Genomic DNA, 21,910 nt, shown 5'->3' with positions numbered 1-21,910 from the left:
CCACCTCACCTCTAAGCAGTGTGGTTGCCCAAAAGGCAAAGCAACAAGCAACAGCACCAGTCAGCGGCCATGGTCCTATTTGTATCCAAACATAGAGCTTTCCGGGGAGAGTGTGTTGAAGGTAAACACAGCCTTTTTGCCACTGAGCGGAAGAGCATGTGTGCATCGGCCTTTCAGTGACAGTGATGTCAGACTTTCTCTACCTGACAGCCATACTTAAGTTTTGAGGAGAAACCAGTACTTGGGGGAAAATCTCTTACAAATGCTCATTTGCTAGAGAACAAAAAACAATATGACAATGGTTTAGCCCCTCCCCTCCGACAAAGTCCTAACCGGAAGTGAGGCTTATTGTTGGAGGTTTGGGAATCCGTTCATGGTACTGAGTGCCGTGTGTGGCAACTATTGCAGCTGCTTCTTAAAGATTATTTATTTTATGTGTATGAGTACACTGTAGCTGTATTGATGGTTGTGAGTCATCATGTGGTTGTTGGGAATTTTGAATTCAGGACCTCTACTCACTCCGGTTGGCCCTGCTTGCTCCAGCCTAAAGATTTATTTATGATTATATCTAAGTACACTGTGAAACTTTATGGGATGGTTGTGATCCATCATGTGGTTGCTAGGAATTGATCTCAGGAGCTTTGGAAGATCAGTCAGTGCTCTTAACCGCTGGGCCATCTCTCCAGCTCCCTGCTGCTTCTTAGAAACAGAACTCCTGTCCTGTGGCCTGCTTTTCTCTCACTCCCTCTTTACCTCTTCCCTTCTCATCTATCTCTGCCCCCTCTCCCCCACCTTTTCCTCCCTCATCTCTCTCTTTCTTCCTTTCTATTTTCATTTTTCTGCCTCCTCTTCCTCCTTCTTTTCTCCTCTTGTTTATTTTTAAAGATTATTGTTCGAAGTTTAAACCCCATTTTAAGCAGATCTATCTATCTATCTGTCTGTCTGTCTGTCTATCTGTCTATCTATCTATCTATCTATCTATCTATCTATCTATCTATCTATCTATCTATCTATCTATCCATCGACAGAGTCTCACTATGCAGCCCTGCCTAGCCTATAACACACTGAAATTAGCTGCCTCTGCCTCTTGAGCACTAGAGTTAAAGGCATCAGCGACTACACCTAGCCGTAATAGATGTTTTTAGCAGTTCCAGTTAGGAAGCCGATGGCTTATGAATGAGGGGATTCGGGTTTGCCCCTCCCTGAAGGAATTCTCTCTCTAGTCTTTCTTGGAAAGTATCTGCTATTGTTGTCTGACCTTGAGCAGGCTTCCAACTCTCTCAGAACTCTTCCTGTAAAAAAATTCTGCAAGTACCACCTCCCAACTCCAAGAGCAACTTGTTGCCATAGTGATGCAGGTGGCACTAAGTGCACGCACCAACTGTAATAAAATGATGGAATATATATATATATATATATATATATATATATATATATATACCCACCCACAGGTAATTCATTTACAAATTTTGATCCAGCAATCAATCTACTACCAGATGTCTGTTACACAAAAGAGCTTTACTGAAACCACCCTTTCTCTAACTCTTCTCTTATATGTTGTCTCTTCACCATAGTTCTGTTCATCTCTTTCTCTTCCCATCTCCCACCTGAAGAACTAGAGCTTTGGTCTGTGGTTGTAGCAGGAAGAACATATCTTACATAGTCTTCCTCCCTATCAAGTGGTGGAACCAAGGAAAACCCCACCAGAAACTGGATTAACGGCTAAGAGAGCCTGGAGAATTTCAGTTGTTCTTATAGACTCTCACCTAAGTCTGCTTTGGTGTCATTTGGTCCCTATAATTGGCTGGCTTGTGGGTTGTTTACACTTCATTTCTTCATGCTCAACAACACATATTCATCTTAATTGGTGGGTGAAACTCTGTTCTTTAACACTCAGATGAAAGCAATGATTCCTCTTTCCAGGTCACACCCCAGCTATAGAGCCACAGAAATCTTTAGACACGGAAAACATTAATTGGATTAGCTTCCCTAAATTGATAATAATGATATAAATTTGAACCTGATGGAGAAGGATCAGCCCTCTAGCCTTTCCAACCAAAAGGTCAGTGAGCAGAATTGCTGATGTGAAGGCTCTCTTGAGCCTACCTTGGACCTACTGCAAACTGTATCCTGCCAAGTTCTCTAAGCTGATTCTTAGGTACATGAAAAATTGTGGAGCATTCATTTAAGTGGGACTTGGTTGATCTGGCTGGCTGGCTTTCACTTTTACCAGGTCCAGACCTTCCTGTTGAATTATGAATCTGTGGCTGTTCATGGCTACGTAGGCCCATTTAGTAGCTTCCGTCAGACAGAGAAGTGGATATTAGCTATCTAGTAGTGGCATATTCTGCATTGCCAGTGTGATAATGGCTGGGAGAAGTGATAATGACTATGCGTATGGAGCACTTAGTCTTTAAAATGCACAGCAAACACATGCACGGACACCGGCCCGCAGCACTCTGCCCTCCTCCCCCAGCAGATGGATACTTACTGCCCAGGAAGTCTGAGCCAACACAGAGCCAAGCAGCTACTGCCACCCAGGAATCTGGCAAAGATACCCTCAAGGTGTCTTTCTTATTGCCTGTTAATACATCAGTGGAGTGATGTATGCATTAAATCAGAGCCCTCCCAGGTCAGGAACTTCCTTGATGCCCCAGCAGTGACCACTGCTTGCCATGGAGACCAAGCTTTTCATACATGAGTCTTTGAGAAGCTACTTCATACATAAACTACAGTAATGCGTTTTCATAGATCACTGCAATAATCTTGTCAGCTAAACTGAATGTTCTGAGAATAAATATCTGTTATATTCTACTCATAATCCTATGATGAAATAATCGCTTGATTTTTCCATATTTCCGCAATATTCACACACCTGAAAGATGAAAACCTTCCACCTCCATGCTGAAGAGCTTCCCCGCCCTTTGAATTCATCTTACTCTGTTGTTTACTTCTGAAATAGTTTACAATGCGATGCCCTTGTCACATACTTCCATTTAATTTTCCCAAGCTCCCTCTATCATTATAACTTTGCAAAGTGTTAAAAATAGCTAGAGATTTGGGTGCATCTAACGCCTTTTCTTGTTCCTCAAGTTGTGGCTACCAAAGTCACTTGCAGCAAGTAAAGCCATTGTGGTATTTTTATAGACCCCCAAGAAACAGTTCATTTGAATGCTGTTCAGTGCTGTAGGAACAAACCAGTAGAATATAAATTATGCATATTAGATGTAAATGCATTCATATACATATTTTTAAGGCCTAATACCTGTTGCTTCCTAGTTCTGAAAGGCAAGTAGAGAGAAGCAAAGACCAATGGCTTTAAAGACAAAAATAAATTAATCAACATCCATAAAATTATTTAAGCATTGTAGGAACTGGGAAGTATTTCAAATTCTATAAACTCTCAAGACACACCCGGTTTCCAAGAAATATGTTTCTTATACCCAGCACTTTTGAGGTGGTGTTGACACAGGCATTAAGTCTTTAGATGTTGAAGTGCAGGGGGCTTTCATAAATTAATACCATGATGTTGGAATGAGAATGGTATCTCTGGGGCACAGGCATTTAGAGTCTAGACTGCTAGTTATCCTGGGATCCATTTGCCTTAATTATAAATGGGTACAATAATGAGGGTAGTAGAAATATCATAGTCCTGGGCACAAGGACTTGCTCTTAGCTCTTTTATTTATCTTTAAACAGGGCTTTACTCTACTGCCCTAACTGCCCTGGAATTAACTCGACAGACTGTGCTGCGTCTGCCTTCCAAGTGCTAGGACTGAAGACACGCACCCCCATGCCCAGCCCTTGCTCTTAGTGAAGGCACCTTGCCCTATTTCTAAGAATAAAGAAACTCTCTAATATTCTTCCATTGATTTTAGTCTCTCAGCTTCTTGCAAGGCAGGCGAGGCATGGCTTACTGTTATTTATCACAAATCCAACAGGTTGGATGATTTCACTTGTGTTAAACTCTCACCGGTGAGATTGCTGGAGAGAAGACGCACATGGCACTCTTGGCCACATCAAACTTCCAGACTTCTGGCTCAGCCTAGGTGTTAGCATTGACCAGTGTCCAGAGTTTCCCTTTGTATTCTAGGCCCCAGTGTTACCTCACTCTCTTCTCTTTTCTTTCACTTTTACAATAGGACTTCCTCTACTCTTTCATAGAAACAATGGCCATTAGGCTGTGAATATCCTTATATGTTGTTACTTTACTCTGTTACTTTTCAATCTTCCACCCCCCCTCCTCTTCCTTTCCTTCTTCTCTCTCTTTCCTTCATTTTGTTCTTGGACAGAGTCATACTATATAGCACAAGCTAGCTTTGAACTGTTGGTTTCCTGGCCCAATCTTGTGGTTGCTCAGCTATCAGCATACATTACCATGTCTATCTCCAAACCCATCTTAGGAGGAACCAGAGGGTGTCTCTCCTTGTGGCTATGCTGGGATCCTCCCTCTGCATTAGCTATGGCCGGCTCTCTCTAACCCCTCCAGGGACCTGGCTGTCTCACTGGTTAAGCCTCCCAGCCCCCTTTGTCTCCTTTGCTCATCACAGACTTTTACTTAGTTTTCTTACCCTAACGCCTCACATTGCTGTACTCTCCTCTTCTTTTGACTCCTCCACCCTAAGAATTACAGTCTTTCTCCTTAGTCTTTGATTCCAAATATGAGTTCATGGACTGAGTTTAATAATCATTTGAACAAAATAGAGTTTTTGCTTAAAACACATACACACACACACACACACACACACACACACACACACACACACACAGATGCTGTGCCCATCAGACCAAGAAAATGAATGGCTCTAGATCCTTTCTTTACTTGTTTCTTTGTACACTAAGCTTGGTCTCTGTCTCTGGAACTTTTCTGGTATAGATGTAACCAAGATGAACAATGTCGTTCTCAATAGAAAAAAACGATAATATATTAATTCCTAGCTTATTAATAATTAAAAATGTCATGCGTGTTGATGACTTCATGAGACCTGGAATGTTGAAGTCTCTCTGGTAACTGAATTTGAAAAGAAAAAAAAAACCTTTTTTTCCCCCAATCTTTAAGAGACTTTCAAAGGAGTTTTCTTTTCCAATGTGAAAGAGTATGGTCAACTGTTCAAATTAAAAAAAAATGTTAAAGCATACAGTATTTTTAAATTGCATTAAGTGTGCATACATAAAGCAGGTCCTGATAACCCAGTGAACAAGGTGTCTTAGAGGCTGTGGTAAGAACTTACATATTAGAGAAGCTGTCCACTTTGTCCCTTAAGTGTTTTTAAAAATGTAAACAGTATAATAAATTCTCCTAAGGAAGGGAAGGTGGTATGTGCCTATAATCCCGGTGCTTGGGAAGTAAAGGGAGGAAGACTAGGAAATTTGAAGCCAACACGGGCAACATGGGACAAAAGAAAAGTAACGGTGTTTTCATATGCATGTGTTTTAAATTAGCCAGCATCTACTTGTTAACCATAAAGTTTTGTGCTACTATAGATCACAGCTTGTCTAAGTCATGAATTTAGAAGCGTCCCTACTAAAGACCCAGGAGCACATCTCTAAATCTCACACATTTCTGAAAAGGCCAGTGTGATCTCATCAGAAAAGGTGATCCCTTGGAGGCCAAGGCAGGAGGAGGACAAGTCTGAACCCCAACAAAAGACTGAACCCCCAAAACAAAGACCGTAGGAGTACAAGTGAGCTAGAAGCAGAGGGGTCGGCAGTGGTTCTACATGGCTGAGAGAAAGGCAGAGCGAGAGGTGGTGAGGATTGAGGATGGGCGGGGACACACGACTTCTGGGCTGGTTTTAAGTCTACCAGTTGATGCTTTCGCACAACTGCGGTGAGGAGCCCTCCTGAGTCAGCGCTTACTCACTCAAATTACAATTCAGTTTCTATCTATTCGCTTGTATGCATCTGCTGATATCCACAATTGTTGCAAGTGGAGCGTGGGGCTCAGGATTCTACAGTGAGAGAAATAAAAAGTGGAAATCTCAAAATTGCGACAAACTAAATCAAATCAACAAATGACAAAAATCTCCACACCTCCATATTTCAAATTGCACCTTTCTAGATTTCTATGGGTCTCCTTCTGAAATTATTCACTTGTGAATGTCTCTCCATTGGCATATTTAACATCATTTCTCCATTGTTCTCTTGTCTGTATCTTTTATAGGACAGGTACTTCTGTGTTCATATTATAAATATATAAATCATACTATATAATATAGTATAATACATTCATATATTAGGGCATTCAATAAATATTGAGTGCATGTGATTTAGAGATATTGTCTCTCAGCCAGTGGTAATATCCTGGCTGAGTTTCCTTCCACTCAGGAGTTGTATTTGTGCAAATATATTTGGGTGATCTGATGAAATCTAAGAATTTGGGCTGATAAAAGAATCTGTGGTATCAATCGGTTTAATCAATATGTTCTGCTCACACTCTGCTTGCTTGAGGCCCTCCACCATTTCGCTGCCTCCGCCCCAGGGATAAGGAGCGACCCTCACAATGCAGCACGTTTGGCTCTCTCTTGAGGATGTTACCTAGATTATAATAGTTACTCAATATTAAGTTACCCTTTCATTTCCTTGCTAGAATCCTGTTTCATTAACAGCTGAATTGCTAGTTGCATAATTAATTTTCTGGACTCTACAATACTTACTATAGTGTTTTTTTTGTTTGTTTTGTTTTGATTTTGTTTTTGTTGTTTCATGGAAAACATCTCTTTTATCTATCAAAGTGGGGAAGCTTCCAATTCTTGAGTGATGGAGACAGACTCATATCAGAGTTTAAAAGTGATTCTTCCTATTTTTCTCTTTCACACAACTTCCTGGAGTAAATCTGATTATGTATGTATGTGTGTATGTATGTATGTATGTATGTATGTATGTATGTATGTATGATGTATGTATTTAAGCCAAGCTGCCTTCTGGTTCCTTTTGAACTTATTTAAGGATTCACCTTCCTCCTGTATTGCAGAACTTGTTTCTACTCCTCACTGTATTTTGTTTTGGTCTAAGAATGTGATCTATTTTTTTCTTAGGCACATTTTAAAAATGACAGTAGTGTCACAGCAAGCAAAAAGCAAGTGGTTTTGGTTGTTCAAATCAGGTTAAAATGTGCCAACGCTGTGGTGACAGTGATATCAAACATGAAATCACATCTCAGAAGGCTCTCTAGACAGCTAATTAAGAAAAGAACTCCTTTTCCTCAAGTGGATGGCTTTTTTCAGACATAACGCTACTCAGTTTTTCAACAGATTGAAATGTCTAAGTCAGAGGGGAGTTGCGCTGGGTTATTGAAAACCTTTTCCCTAATATTTTTGTAGAATGTTGTCACACACACATATACATACACACACACACATTTACACACACACACACACACACACACATTTTGTATGAACTGTTTAACCATGTGTTATTTTTTTTAATTTAACATGTGTGGTATGGAAATCTGTTATTTCCATTGGAACATTTCATAAACTTCACTTCATTCAAAACAGATCTTGCTATCATTTGAGCTGAAATAAAAACATAAAATTTGATTCTGTAATTTAGCCAGCCGAGTTGTGAGAGGGGAGCGAAGGGAGGATCTTGGGGCCTTCCGTGTAGTGCTTATGGGTTGTCAGAGAGGAGCCTGCCTTGTTGGGACCTCTGCGGCCACTAGTGCACAAGATTTGGGGATTGGAATGACTTAAGTGTCATGATTCTACCTAAAGCTTCCAGAACAGATCACATTTTGGTACATTCAATTTCAGAGTAATAAACTAGAGGAGAAAAAGCAACTTCAAGAAGACATCAGAAGAGCCACATTTCGGGAGCATCGTGAATTGTAAGTTTATCACATCATAGCCTTGTTTCTTTATACGTTCATTATTAAGATTTTGGGCCCTAAGGAATGACAACTTTTTAAACATTGGGTGTTGGATGGTTGGTACTATGTTGATCATGTAATTGAGCTCTACGGGAATCTGAAATCAGGGTGCTTATACTCACCGCAGTATTCTCTAGTGGTCAACAGATGAGCAATTGTCCGATTGCGTCCCTAAATTTGAGAATTTGCCCCTTATAATAAGTTGGATTCTAGGGTTTAGCTGATTTTTCTGGTTTCCAGGAGGTTACTGTAAAGAGAATGGTGCTTGAGGTGAAAATATCTAAGCAGTATTTAAGAAATATTAAGTAGTATTTATCTACTGGACCAAGGTCTGTTTACCATTGTATTTTTCTAGCTGAGAATTGAGATATCTTTTTTTTTTTTGACACTCAAAATCAACGATTATAAACAAGGTATTTTTAGCATGATTCCTAAATAATAATACTTAAATATGTTAATAATATACTTCAATAATGCAGAAAATCTACTCTTGTGCCGTATTTCAAAGCAGTGGTTCTCAACCTGTGAGTCACAACCCCTTATGGGGAGAGTTGCATATCAGATATTTACATCATGATTCACAATAGTAGCAAAATTGCAGTTATAAAGTAACAATGAAAATAATTTTATGGTTGGGGGAGGGTCACCACAACATGAGGAACTATATTAAAGGGTCACAGTATTGAGAAGGTTGAGAACCACTGGTTAAAAGAGAAATCCCTGTCCGAACCTAACTTGTAATAGGTTACCTGAGCCCTGATTATAAGAAGACAAAAGCAATGTACTCTTTATTTTACAATGTAATTCTAAATGTCAAGTTAGAACCAAGCCTCCGTGTTCTCAGCCCCATTTCTTAGCTCTGGAATCCTTCTGAACTTCAGTGTTTTGTTGGTTTGATTATTTTCAGAATAAGGACGATCATCTGTCCAATGAGCCAAGGATAAGGATTAAAGAAAAGTCAGTCCTAAAAAGCTTAAACATCCTGGCATCTTCTGGGGACATGGGGGTGGTATTTCTTTCAGGAGCCCTTATCTGATGGAATCATGCAATTTCATTAGGAACAGTAAGGTGGATTTCTGTCCCTGCTAGAACCAGTAAGTAGACTCGTACCTCCTGTGTAGCATTTACAGCAGTCCCTCAGCCCACTCTGGTCCCTCATTCATCTATCTAGCTCAGGGCATGACATTCTAGAGGGTGGTGCTTCCTCCCAAGTCTAGCGCCCCCTAGTGTTCTCAGAGCACTGGGCTCAGTTGGCCTCTATCAAGCCCTGCTGAAACTCAGCAGCAAGAATAGAATAAGTTCCCAACCCTGTGCATCGCTCCTTACCAAGTTAAGACCACGGCTGAGAAGTTGAAGGAGTCTTCGGTGGATTTGAGACTGAGATGGCAGGGTGAGGGAGGAGAGATTTTGGAGTTTTCAAAGGTTGGAGGCTGGTCTATCCAGCCTCCTGTCTTTTCAAAGTAACCCAGATTCTTGAGTTTGTGTTTCACTACGTGCTAAAGATCAATCACCCTTATTCTGCAGAGAAGAAAAGAAGGCTTTGCTGTCAGCCACCTCACACGATCAGCGGAGCTGAATTCAATTACATGCACATTTTGCTCCTGCTCCTTCTCCTGCTGATCATGAAAGTCCCGGTTAGCCAGGAAAAAAGGGACGTCGGCTAAAAAATGAGAAGTATCTCAAATTGATTTTTAAAGCCTATTGAGGAACACAAGAAGTATAGATATGTAAGGGTGTATGGGTTTTTTTCTTTTTCTTTTAAGAATATTGTGTTTTAAATTCCTTTTGAAATTAAGGAACCAATAGCTGATGAAACCAATGGCCATTATATAGCTGAAAATATTAGAGGAATTTCTTAGAAAAAGTGGATCCTCTATAGAAAAGTCTTTATCACACTTTCTTGGAACCAGTGTATAGAAGGTTAAAAAAAAGTCTAACAGAGCTGTTAGAATCCTAACAGTTCAAACCAAACAGATTTGGATTTCACCAAACCAACTGGACCGTCTACCTCCCGAATGAGATTCTCTTGAAGCTGTCAGGCAAGGTAACACAAAATAGAAACCAAATAAGCAGTTCTTTCAAAGGAGTCGATACCTTGCCAGTTTGAGCAGGCTGTGACGGTGTGGTGCAAACAGTAGACCAGGAACAATGTGTTTTGCTGTGGAGAAGGCTGGCTGTGGACTTGAGTGGACTGTAAAATCCAGCTACTGGAGAAGCAGAGAGAAAGCATCATGTCCACCCTCGGTACCCCGGCGCATCTTAAGGCATTCTTTCTCCACACCTTGTTCCTGACTCTGTTCATTTGCCTCTGATTATTTTTAGTGTTGTCAATTATTTAGCTAACAGGCAGAAAACTAGGCTTTTATTGACAACCAAAGGCACTCTCTTGAGTGTAATAATGAAGGCAGTTTATTGAATGCCTGTGAGGTTGCTTTCTAATTGTACACATTAATCTGCCCATGCAAGCTGGCTGAAAATACACAAGCAGATTGCACATGCAGATGGAGCACACAGGATGGTTTTTATGAAAAGACCTCTACAATGCACTTCTGCAGCACCGTCTTCCCCTTAAAAATCGAACGGCTGTGACTATTTCGATTGGCGGCTGAGAGCAGACCCGATTAACGATGCAGTAAGTTTGCCACTCTGGCTGGGGGCAGGCTTCAATTTCACAACTCTGAATTAGTTCTAGGATTCTTGAACCTAAGAGCAGAGGATAGAAATGGGCCTTTAACCTTGGCATAGTACGTTTCGGCATTACTTTTAGTCTCTATTTACTGCCTATAAAAATTCAAATGTGATTTTTGGTTTTTTGGTGTCTGTGTGTGTGTGTGTGTGTGTGTGTGTGTGTGCTCTTTCCTGTTAGCTGATGGTACAAAAGAGCGCCTGGCTCTGAAGAACCAGTAAATGAGCTTTTATTTTTAATAGCAAAGAGATACTTGTGATTTAGCCTTTTTAGAACATTGCATAACATAAATCTCAATATTTTAATTTTTCCTTTTTTTCCTTTTTTAAAAAAGCATTTTATTCATTTTTTTGAGGACTTCACATAATAAATTTGGTCATATTCATTCTAACTCCTGTGCCTAATTTTCCCCAGGTCTGCCTCCATCTTGTTACATACTTCATCTCCCAGTTTTGTACCCTCATTTTTCTTATCTAATAATACACTGGCTCCAGCATATTTTAAGTTTTAATAATAATCCATCCTGGGGTTGTTGTCATTTTTATAATTGTGTGGGTTTTTTTTTTTTTTGATTTTTCTAATTATGTGTGTTTTGTTTTCGGTGTTTGTCTTTTGTGACAAGGTCTCGCCGTTTAGCCCAGGCCATCCTGGAACTTGCTATGAAGATTAGGCTGCTCTTGAACTCACAGAAAACTGCCTGCCCTTTGCCTCCCTGAGTACCGGGGCTAAAAGTGTGTGCAGCCACAGCCAGCTATGTTTGGGTCTTGAGTCTATTTAACTAGGATGGTGAGGGTAGGATAGGGCGAGGCGATTTGTGTGTTGGTATTAGGAAAAGTTAGCATTCTTAGAAGATTTTTCTGGAAGCCTATGAATGTGCTAAATATTTAAAACTTCAAATGCTTTTCTAGTGATTATTTACTATAAATGATCTTGTATTTATGCCACCCAAAAAGTACTAAGTGCTCAGCTCTTTCAAATCAAAGTAATAAGAAGCTGCCAGGTAGTTGAGAAATGGAGTGCCAGGCTCTGCAGTGAACACCAAGCCTTTAAAAAATGTTTACTCTTCAGGCAGAATTTACTAGAGATGCATTTTTTCTCTCCTTTACAGTTATAGCTAGCCTTGGATAGTTGAAATTTTCCAAAGTCATAGAGGCAGTAAGTAATTCGGCCAAACTGAGGTCCCCAAATTTGGGGAACTTTTGAAACATAAATAATTTGAGGGCACAGGGTGCCACAAGGGTTGGGAATAAAAGTGTAGGTGGGTGGATGAGACCACATGGCTACTTGATATAAGAGAGGGTGGGACAGCCCTTGCCATGCTTGACCAGATTTGCCTTCTAGTTCTTTCTACTAAGTTCTAAATTTGGTCTAGGGTGGACAAAACAAAGGCTAGAAAAAAAATCAGTCTAGTGTTTTCTCTCGTCATCAAATGGGGGCAATGCCCCCACCCTCCAGGCTCAAGCCTGGTAACCCTACAGCTGATCTCAGGACAGAGCTGAGACTTCTGTGATATAGCTGACGTGTACTCTTCTCTCAGAAACAATGTCCAAAGTGCTTTCTGCAGGAGTGAGATGTTCAATTATTTAAAATTTATTAATTTACTAGTGTATGTGATGTGGAGTGTGTGTATGCTCACATACAGTATACATGTGGAGGTTACAGAACAACTTTCTTTCTTTCTTTCTTTCTTTCTTTCTTTCTTTCTTTCTTTCTTTCTTTCTTTCTTTCTTTCTTTCTTTCTTTCTTTCTTTCTTTCTTTCTTTCTTTCCTTCCTTCCTTCCTTCCTTCCTTCCTTCCTTCCTTCCTTCCTTCTTTCTTTCTTTCTTTCTTTCTTTCTTTCTTTCTTTCTTTCTTTCTTTTTTCCGAGACATGGTTTCTCTGTAGTTCTGGCTGTCCTGGAACTCACTCTGTTGACCAGGCTGGCCTTGAACTCAGAAATCCACCTGCCTCTGCTTCCCAAGTGCTGGGATTAAAGGCATGCGCCACCACTGCATGCCTGGCTCACAGAAAAACTTTCAACATCAGCAGTCTTTCACTGAAATCCAGCTCAGGTTGTCAAGTCTAGCCACTATGCTATCTTGCTAGCTAAAGAATCTCAATTCTTAAAACTATGGTTGGGGCAGGGGAGCAGGAGAGGAGAGACTATGATTAGGTTGTAAAGAGGATAAATAAATTAATAACAATAATAGTAAGCCCTTTGGTTGGAAAACCTTTTGAAACCAAGCCAATTCCCCAGAGGGACTGCCCCGCCCCTCCTGCAACTCTGCCCCATGACTATAATATTGGGAGACTGCCCTGTCCCTCCTGCAGCTCTATTCCAGGACTATAATTTTGGCAAAATTTCCCTGTATCCACCATTGGATCCTTGTGTCTCTTTTCTTTGCACGTGAATAGTTATGTGTGCTAAGTTCCTCCGAGGCACATCTGCATCTATTTTAGTTTTCGTCGAGCTGAGAATCCAGACAGGTCTGCTGAATATGCACACTTTAGCCTCAAGTTTGCCTTCTAATCTGCTCGCAAAACTTCTGATGCCCTTCCTGGGAACTTCTGAAAGACACTTAAGGGCTTCAGTGCTCCCTTATCCATGTGGTAGGCTTTAATCCAACCTTGAGTTTTATAATTTGGGTAAGGTTACCGGAAAGTCATCCTATTCATAGCTTCCTAGCTTATGCTAATGAAGCGAACTTAGAGATATAAAATCCCTGTGTCTATTCTGTTCAGAATGAAAGTGAACAGCTTATGACAGATTCCATCTGAGGGAATTCCTCACTGGTGAGTGTTAAATTGGGCTATGGGTGGGGTGCATCAGTTTTTACCCTGTAGTTAGCCTAGTGTACATCACCTCCTTTGGTTCCTATGAATACTGCTCTCTTGTTGGTACTTTTTGTGAGACCAGGACTAAGGATAGGGTGGGGTGAGAGGTGATGGAGTCATGTGATGAATCCTGGGAAATCTGACCAGCATCAGGGTGTAGATCTGAGTTTATGGCCCAGTATATAAGCTTATATACGGTGTTTGAGCCAAACCAAAGCCCCCAAATTACTGGCCAGTCACATCTTGTCACACCGTCACCATGCTCCAATGAAAGCCCTGTCTAATGAGGTAACTCAGAAGGAGTGTGTGAGGGGGTTACCCTCACCTGTGAGGACTTCCGTTGAGGATAGGGGAAGCAGCCACTGCTATGGCCTCGGTTCCTTTTTGCTGCCACACAGGTGTGCCAGGAGCCATCTTGGACCTATGTCCGGCAGATCAGGGCTCTGAGGAGTCGCAGGAGCCTGAGGTGCCATGGTCTCCATCCTACTTTTTCCTTCACGAGGTTGACGTCTGCACCTCCCACAATTTATAACATGCCTGTTCCTTTTGTGTTTGCTGGTGACCCTAGGGACTCACGCAGCATCTCAAATTTTGTCATGATTAGTTTTTAAACTTGTGAGTTATTTATTGTTTAGTTTATGTGTCTTGTGCATATGCGTGTATAGAAGTTGTCGAGTATATGCATGTGTAGAAGTTAGAATTGGTTCTCTCCTCCATTTGTGTCCCAGAGATTAAGCTCAGGTGGTAAGACCTGGCACCCTTTCCCACTAAGCATTTTACAATCCCCTAATTTAGTTTTTAAAAACGTAGTTTGAGTCATGTCATGCCCTATTCAAAAATATTTGATTATTTCCTATTCCCATTGTCTTAAAATTGAAGTCCAGTTTCCAGAGTTGAATTTTAGGGTACCATGAGGTGTCTTAGTAAGATTTCAGAAGGATTTCCTTACAGGTTTTAGGCCTATGGCAGGGGAAAGGTTTGAGGAAACTTTGCCTTGAGTTCCATGCTATCGGGAATTGGGGCTTGTAATATGATTGTCTTATCACTTAAAAAAGAATCAGTCATGGGAAAAGATCAGAGTGAGGGCCATACTGTCACTGACAAAGCAATGGCAGACATTCCTTATAGCCAGAGTTTGGGGCATCCAGTCATTGTTATGGTTTGCAGAAGGCTATGCATGTACTTTCCTATGTTTGGACATGTTGGACATAGAGTGACTTTACACATGTCATACATACCTCACTCACATAGCAACCTCTCTGGTGTTACTATTGCACAGAGCTGCTTACTTTCAGAAGAACACCAAAGCCTAGACATTAATGCTAGGTTCATTTTCATTTTCCTCTGTACTGAAGGAAGATTAAACGCTAGCCAGTGTTTTATTATAAAGGAATCTAAGTTGATTATCTCATTGCTGGAACCCAGCATGAGTGTTTCCCTCCTGGGAGGGAAGAGTATTTGAGCCTTGACTTCCTTAGTTCAAACTCTAACTTCTTTCCTCTAGCTGATATTTTTTGGACCTCTGGGTCTCTGCTTCCTCAAGGTTACTGCAGAGTGAGAACTGATAGCAGCCACTCACAGGGAGATTGATGGATACGGTCTACTGAAGAACTAGCATAGTGCCCAGGGTGATGTGCTGGACTGAGTAAGCCCCAACAAGCCTAACACGAAGGGACCCTCAATGCTAAAGTCCAGCCTTGCTGGGGTTCAGAACCTGAAGGAGGAAGTGCGGAATAGGAGAAAGAAAATGTAGACCAAGAGGTGCGGCTCACACATTCAGGTACAGAGATGCCTCAGGCCACCTTTATTTAGACACTTAGTTTTTCACAGCTGAAGAGGTTTTACATTCATTTTCTCATCATCTCATGTCCAACCTCTTTAAAGAACTTTTTATGTTTAACAATAATGTACACACTATACTTTCTCCCTCCCCTCTCCTCCTCAATCTCTGCAGTTTTCTGTTAACCCATGAACTGTATCAAGAGAGAAGAAACCGCTTCAGCAAGCAGTTAATATCTAACCCAGCACATTGTTATATAACCAAGTGACCATGATTGGTAGCAATTGCAGTTACAGTCTAGAGAGGTGATAGACTACATACCCAGGGGTTCTGATTTAACTCTTGGTACCTAGCATCTCCCCATATCCTGATCAAGAGATTTAATTTTTCCAATGCCCAGGGTTCTCAAAAAATTGGTCACCTGAGTCAGTTCCTGTTCCTTGCTTGGCTTACCTCTAAATGTTCCCAGTGACCTTTCTAACATTTTGATAATCAACTAATTGTTGTTTGGAAGAGGTTTTCGGGCAAATTGTTGTTCCAACTAAGTTCCCATCAGAAGAGAACATCCAGATGTTAGCTGATGTTAGCAGACTAGGGCTTTGTGTTGACTCAACCGCATCTCCCTTATTAACAAACTCCCACGATCCTCAGAGACAAACAAGAATGAGTCACAGTCTGATTGTCCCTTTTCTGGTTCTGGGGAAATATGTGTCACAGATAAGGAGCCAAGAATGCAAAGGCGAGGCAAAAGTGACCTAAGCATTGTCTCAGGGAAGGCCAGGAGAGTCTGCACGAATATCCTCAGAGGTCCTTGCCACGTGGGTCCCAGCTCCTCAGCCTCGCCAGAAGGAGAGCCATCTGCATTATACTCGAGTGCCTTTCCCATCAGAGGCGTGGCCACCTCCACCTGGGAACCACTTTTTGAATCCATGAGAGTCACAAAAGCAGCCCCAGGGCCAAAGGATGACCCTGCTGAACATACCACACCTGGGAGAAAGTATGTCCATCCTGGAGACAGGTTCCCTGACACAGCCAACTTTATCATTTCCATGTGGGTTCTAGAAGCCTTTCTGAAGTAAAACCAAAACCAAAACCAAAACAACAACAGAACCCCACCAGAAAAAGAACTCTAGACGAATAAATAGCTAAACAAAGGAGGAAAACTTGACATGTAGGGAAATATCAAAGGAAATGAGAAGATTTATGGTTCAAAGATGCATCAGTTTCCCTCTTCCTCCTTTTCCTCTGCTTCTTTCCCTCCCTCACGCTCTTCACTAAGCAAGAACAGGATAAAGTTCGGAGCCTGGAGGATTCTTGCCCTAGAAGAGACACAAATGGGAGAGAAGGGACTGAGATGTGCTAGGCACGGTTCCCTTTGGTGTGTGCTCAGAGGCCTGTGGACTCCAGATGCTGAGGGGAAACTTGCTGTGCATGTGCTTAGTTGTGTATGTTAACGCTTTGTACGAACTTGGTTCTAAAACCATGAGAAAGTGGGGCAAGGGACAATGTGATCACAACAAAATGCAGAAAATGTTGAATTTTTACAGTAAAACACAAAGGAAAATATTAAATCTAACAAGCTAATGCTTTGAAAAGGTATATAAACCATGTTTATATACTTCTAAAAGTTCTCTTGGGCAGTATAAAAATAAATATCTAACTGGGCTATTATGAGGTACATCAATAAAAGAGTTAAAATTCAAAAGCATGGAAAATATATCCATAAATGCCAACACAAGAGAGCAGATGTAGCAATATTAATACGAGACAAATTCAATTCTAGGTGAAAAGTGGTCAATATTTTATGAAGATAAAATACATAATCTCAAAGAAAATGAAACAATGATTTCATTTTCATTCAGTAACAATGATTTGAAATGTATGTAGGACACAAAAAATGACAAAATACTCTTATGATCTCTAATACCGAGTATGGCTTTGCTGAATTCTTCATTTATTTAGCTAATTCTCCATGGAAATGAATCAATCAAAAGACTGACACAGGAGTATAGGAATGGAATAACAATTACATCACATGACAATAAAGCCCTGTACCTGGTATGTGAGAACACATTCCTTTCAAACACTGTGTTAACTCCTATAGCACCAACCATGGACGAAACCTCAGACACTGTCAGTATATTCCAAATGTCTCTCTAGATCCTGGAGATCCTCAACTCTTGAAAACAGGGTAAAACTGGAAATTGTGCAGTAAGATGCTTTAAAGTTATAAGTATGTAAATACCCCATTTACCTTTTATCCTAGTTTTGAGACAAAGTCTTGCTATGTAGCCTAGGCTGACCTAGAACTCACAAACCTTCTGCTTTAGCCTCTTGAGCATTGGGGTTATGGGCATCAGCCACTATGAAGAGTTCAAATATCTTTTTAAATGGCTAATGTGGAAATCTAGAAGTCGAAACTGATATTATTTTGTAAAAATGAAAAAAATATGAATTTTGAAACTCTATAGCCAAATGTTAGTAGTATTGTAACCTATAGATAAATAGATGTATTAAACACTATAGAAAATCTATGCGGAGATCCACAGTCATATGAAAATTTAGTGTTTAAGACTTTAGTTATCTATGGAAATTGGGATCAAACAGATGGATGATTTGACAAACTGTATTGAACCAACATAGGTAGAATGCAATGATATGTTATAATTATAGGGCGTATTCATTTGTAAACATTATATAAATCCCAGAAGCTGTGAAGAAAAAGCAAGACTTAAGAGCATAATACTTTTAACTTTATAGTCAGTCGAAGGCATAGTGAGCAAAACTACATGTAAACGGTGATCTAAAAGCAAATATTACCTAAGATATAGTAGAATAAAGACCTAATTCACAAGAAATTCTTCCATAATATGAAAAGGCTAACTATGAAAACCAGTGAAGTTCTTAAGTAAGCAATTAAGAGGAACATATTTACAAAGCATAAATACAAATTTTATCATTGCAATGAGAAAACTATCAATGTATTGATAAATACGTCAGGAAACATGCTTTCATTGATTGATAATGAGTACCTTGTGTGTACCCAGCACTGTCCTAGGTTTTGCGTGTGTTCTTTGAACAAGTGAATGTTATTCCATGACTAAATATAAAAACTCAGATGATGGGCAAGCTGTCAAGGTTATATAAACAGGTGGTGATCACTCCTTAAAGGAGCACAGGGGTGGAGAGATATACAATGACCAAGAGAAAAGGGACCCAGAGGGGTAAATCTCCTTAGTATAATAGGGGAGTCCCAATTCCTTAAGAAGATGACATTTGAACTGAGGGCACATGCAGATCCTGAGCAAATGTGTAAGGCATGCAGGTTTAGAAATTGGTAGGCTACTACAAGCCATGAAAGTGGATGAACATCACTTAGGAAAGACTGTAGATTTGAGAGAAGACGCAGGGTAGAAGAGCTCTATCATTTAGAGTTTTGATTGATGTGGGAGAACATCTGGGAAGAAGAGTGATTGGGTCATGGAAATCAAGAGAGATGAGCTCCCAAAAGGAGAAAAGTTTCAGTTCTCCATTACTGCTGAGAGGAGACGTCAGGTCTGACCATGCCAGCAGCCAAGACAGGGGTTCTTGGCTCAGGGATCATCATAGAGTGATTCAGTCAATCAAAAAGAAGTTGTATATTAGAGTTGAAGTGAAAATTGGAGAAGAGGTAAATTTGATGAGATAGGCAGTAGCTAGACAGATTTGGTGGACCATAAAGAAAACAGATTTTATTCTTATGGAGAAACCACCACCACCACCACCACCACCACCACCACCATCATCATCCATTCCCCTTCCTCTCTATCCCTCTCTTTTTTTATTTTAAAGAAGTAACTACTCGGCTGTTTTGAGACTATATCTGAGGAGATGAGAGTAAAATAGAGAAACTATGAATGACATTATGTTGGGGTTTGGGTGGGGGGTTTATGGTGGCTTCACTTAGGGCAATTTCTGGGCAGAGACTAGAACAAACATCTATTGTATGGAGAATCTGTATGGAACATCAGTGGGATAGGCTGGTGTATGGGAGCAGAAGAGAAGAGAGAACTAAAGATGCACTATATTTGGATGTATGGTGGTGTCAAACACAGGGATGGGATGATGATGGGTCAAGGGATGGGTCAAGGTTTCAGAAAAAATATCAAAGTTTAATATTTAAACACACTAAGCTTGAAATATTATGAGATGTGCAATGAGGAGTTGCACATATAAATTTGTGAGTAAATATGTGGGATGAATAAGTCTAAAAATTACTAGCATGTAATGTAAATCTAAGACATGACATGCATAAAATTACTTATGATAGATGGAATTTGATCAGAATCCCAGGGCCACCTATACAGGAACTAAACACATTGAGAGTTCAGGTGGATGGAGAAGAAAATCTGAGAGGGAGAGTATGGAGTAAGGGGTCATGGGAATGGGGGGGGGGGAGACAGTGCTGAGAGGATGGATTTTTCAATTCTCCATTACTGCTGAGATGCTGAATGAGAGGGAAACGGTGTCTAGTACTGTGAGGAAATTTCCTGTCGTAGGAAGTAAAGATTCGGGTGAGAGGGGAACTAGAGCAAAGAGAGGTAGAAGTAGAGATGCCAAGCTCCTGAGTGGTTTGAGAAAGAGAACAATGAGATGCAGCAACAGGAGGAGAGTTCCTAAACTGTCTGTGTAAAGATACAAAAATGTTCACCAGAGGAAAGACAGAGACAGAAAAAGAAAGGAAAGGAAAAGGGAAGGAAAGGAAACTGTCTCTGTCTCTATATGCTGTTGATGCACGACTGGAGATTTAACCCAGAGCTTCTGCCTTACAGACCAATCCTCTACCACTGAGCTATGCAGCTTCATTCTCAGTCCTAAAAAGATTGTTTTTAAAGGAGAAGGGACATAGAGAGAGTGAGACTTGGAGTTTCGGTTTTGGGAAAGATGTAATAACCTGTTTTTCTCTACTCTCAAAGTATAATGCGATTGCAGCTGAGAGGTATAAGATTGGACACATGTTTTAGAGGAGAGGGACTCATCAGAGGAATGGAATAAAATTATGATTGACACTTACAAACTAGGACCTAAGGTGAGGGGAATGGACCAATGGGGTGTATCATCTTATTTTTTCCTTTTCTCTCCTGTGATTGCCAACCGTCACCAGATAAGCAATTTTGTTCTGTCCTGCCCTTCCTATCAGATGCTCTATCTTGATTGCAATGGGACAAGGTGACCATGGGTAGAATCTTTTGATGCCCTAGCCGGCATAAAGCTTTCCTCTTAACACGAATTTCCCCAGGTATTGGTCATAGCAACAGAAAGCTGACCGGCATGCTCTAGGAGTCTGCGGTTCACATAAAGTAGAGAAAAGCTGTTGGAGATGAGAAAGCTGAAAAGAAATATGTGGTTGGCAGAATATTGGTTTGACACCGTCTGGCCTGAGGTTTGTTCAGGTAGATGAACTGGAAGGAAAGGGCCTTTACAGAGGAAAAGTAGGATATCTCTGTTGATGACGGCTGTTGACATGGGGAGTGTCTTGGTTGCTTTTTCTTTTGCTGTAGTAAAATAGTTCAATGAGAAGAGCTTAAGGCAGAAAGGGCTTATTTTGGCTAAAAGATGATGTTATTGTCTGCCACAGTGGCAAAGTCATAGCAACAGAAGTTTATGGTGGCTGGTCACCTGTGTCTAAACCTAGGGAATGATACTATTTATAGTGGGTAGGTCTTACCTCTTGGTTAATCCAGTCAAGATAATGTCTCACAGGTATGTCCAGTGGCTTATCTCCTAGGTGATTCTAGATCTCATTAAGTTGAGTATTGAGATTAGCCATTGCATGAAGGAAGGATGAAGTCTTCTGCAAATGAGAAATGGTGGGCAGGAAAGCCAACAGCTTTTCAAAGATGATGCCATACTCTAATTGTTGCAAGTATTATAGAAATGAATATTTTTCTAAATAGTCAGGCAGAAGCAATGGTCTACCAACAGGACAGGGGGCAAAGAATGCTGGCCCATTTTCAGGTACTGAGGGGCAGGCACATGAGAAATGGTATATATGGGGTACAATGGTCAATACTGTCAACCTGATAGAATCTAGACTCTAGGCATATGGGTAAGGGATCATCTCGATCAGGTAGTTGACATGATCAGCACTATTGCATGGCCTGGAAGTCCTAACTGCTTCATAAAGAGGGGGAAAACATCATTCTTCTTCTCTGCTTACTGAACATGGATGCAGTGTTGGCCACCAGCTATGCCAAGGCCCTGCCACTATGACTTGACAGCTGTGATGGATAATACCTTCAAAATGTGAGCCAAAATAGACCCTTCCTTGCTTCAGTTGCTTTTGTTCTTTATTTTGTCACAACAATGACAATGGACTGAACTCTGAAACGCTGAGCCAGCCCCAGTTACACACATTCTTTTATAAGTGTTGCCTTGGTCATGGTGTCTCGTCAGAGCAATACAAGAGTGACTAAGACAGAAGTTGGTACTACGGGAACAGTATACCAACAGGGCTGACCACGCTGCTTGTTGGCAGAATGTGTACTTGGTACTTCAGATTAGGAAAGGAGTTGGGTACCTCAAACTATTCCTGTGATATTTTGGCAAAGAATTTGGATGTGCTTCGCTGTTATTCTAAAAATTTGTCTTAGGCTAAATTGAAGAGTTTTGGATTCATGGTGTTCCAGAGATTTCAAGACAGCCTAAGATTGGCTGTGTCCCGTGATCATTATGGATTACTCTTATGCAGATCTATAACAAAAAGGACAAAGTTGGACAA

The 21,910-nt window shown here is 40.7% G+C and overlaps 1 protein-coding gene across 4 annotated transcripts in view; it reads left to right on the top strand.

The window, feature by feature from the left end:
- Epsti1 (epithelial stromal interaction 1) overlaps positions 1 to 21,910 on the top strand; it is a 100,871-nt gene that overhangs the window by 28,269 nt on the left and 50,692 nt on the right. For all 4 annotated transcript variants that reach the window (XM_052190895.1, XM_052190896.1, XM_052190897.1 and 1 more), the window contains exon 6: positions 7,755 to 7,828. In XM_052190895.1, coding sequence (XP_052046855.1) covers positions 7,755 to 7,828 — 74 coding nt within the window. The remainder of the gene's footprint in view (positions 1 to 7,754; positions 7,829 to 21,910) is intronic.

The sequence above is a fragment of the Apodemus sylvaticus genome, chromosome 8 (assembly GCF_947179515.1).
Source record: "Apodemus sylvaticus chromosome 8, mApoSyl1.1, whole genome shotgun sequence".
Classification (NCBI taxonomy): Eukaryota; Metazoa; Chordata; class Mammalia; order Rodentia; family Muridae; genus Apodemus; species Apodemus sylvaticus.
The sequence above is the reverse complement of the archived record's forward strand: the minus strand, read 5'-3'. Positions and strand labels throughout refer to the sequence as shown.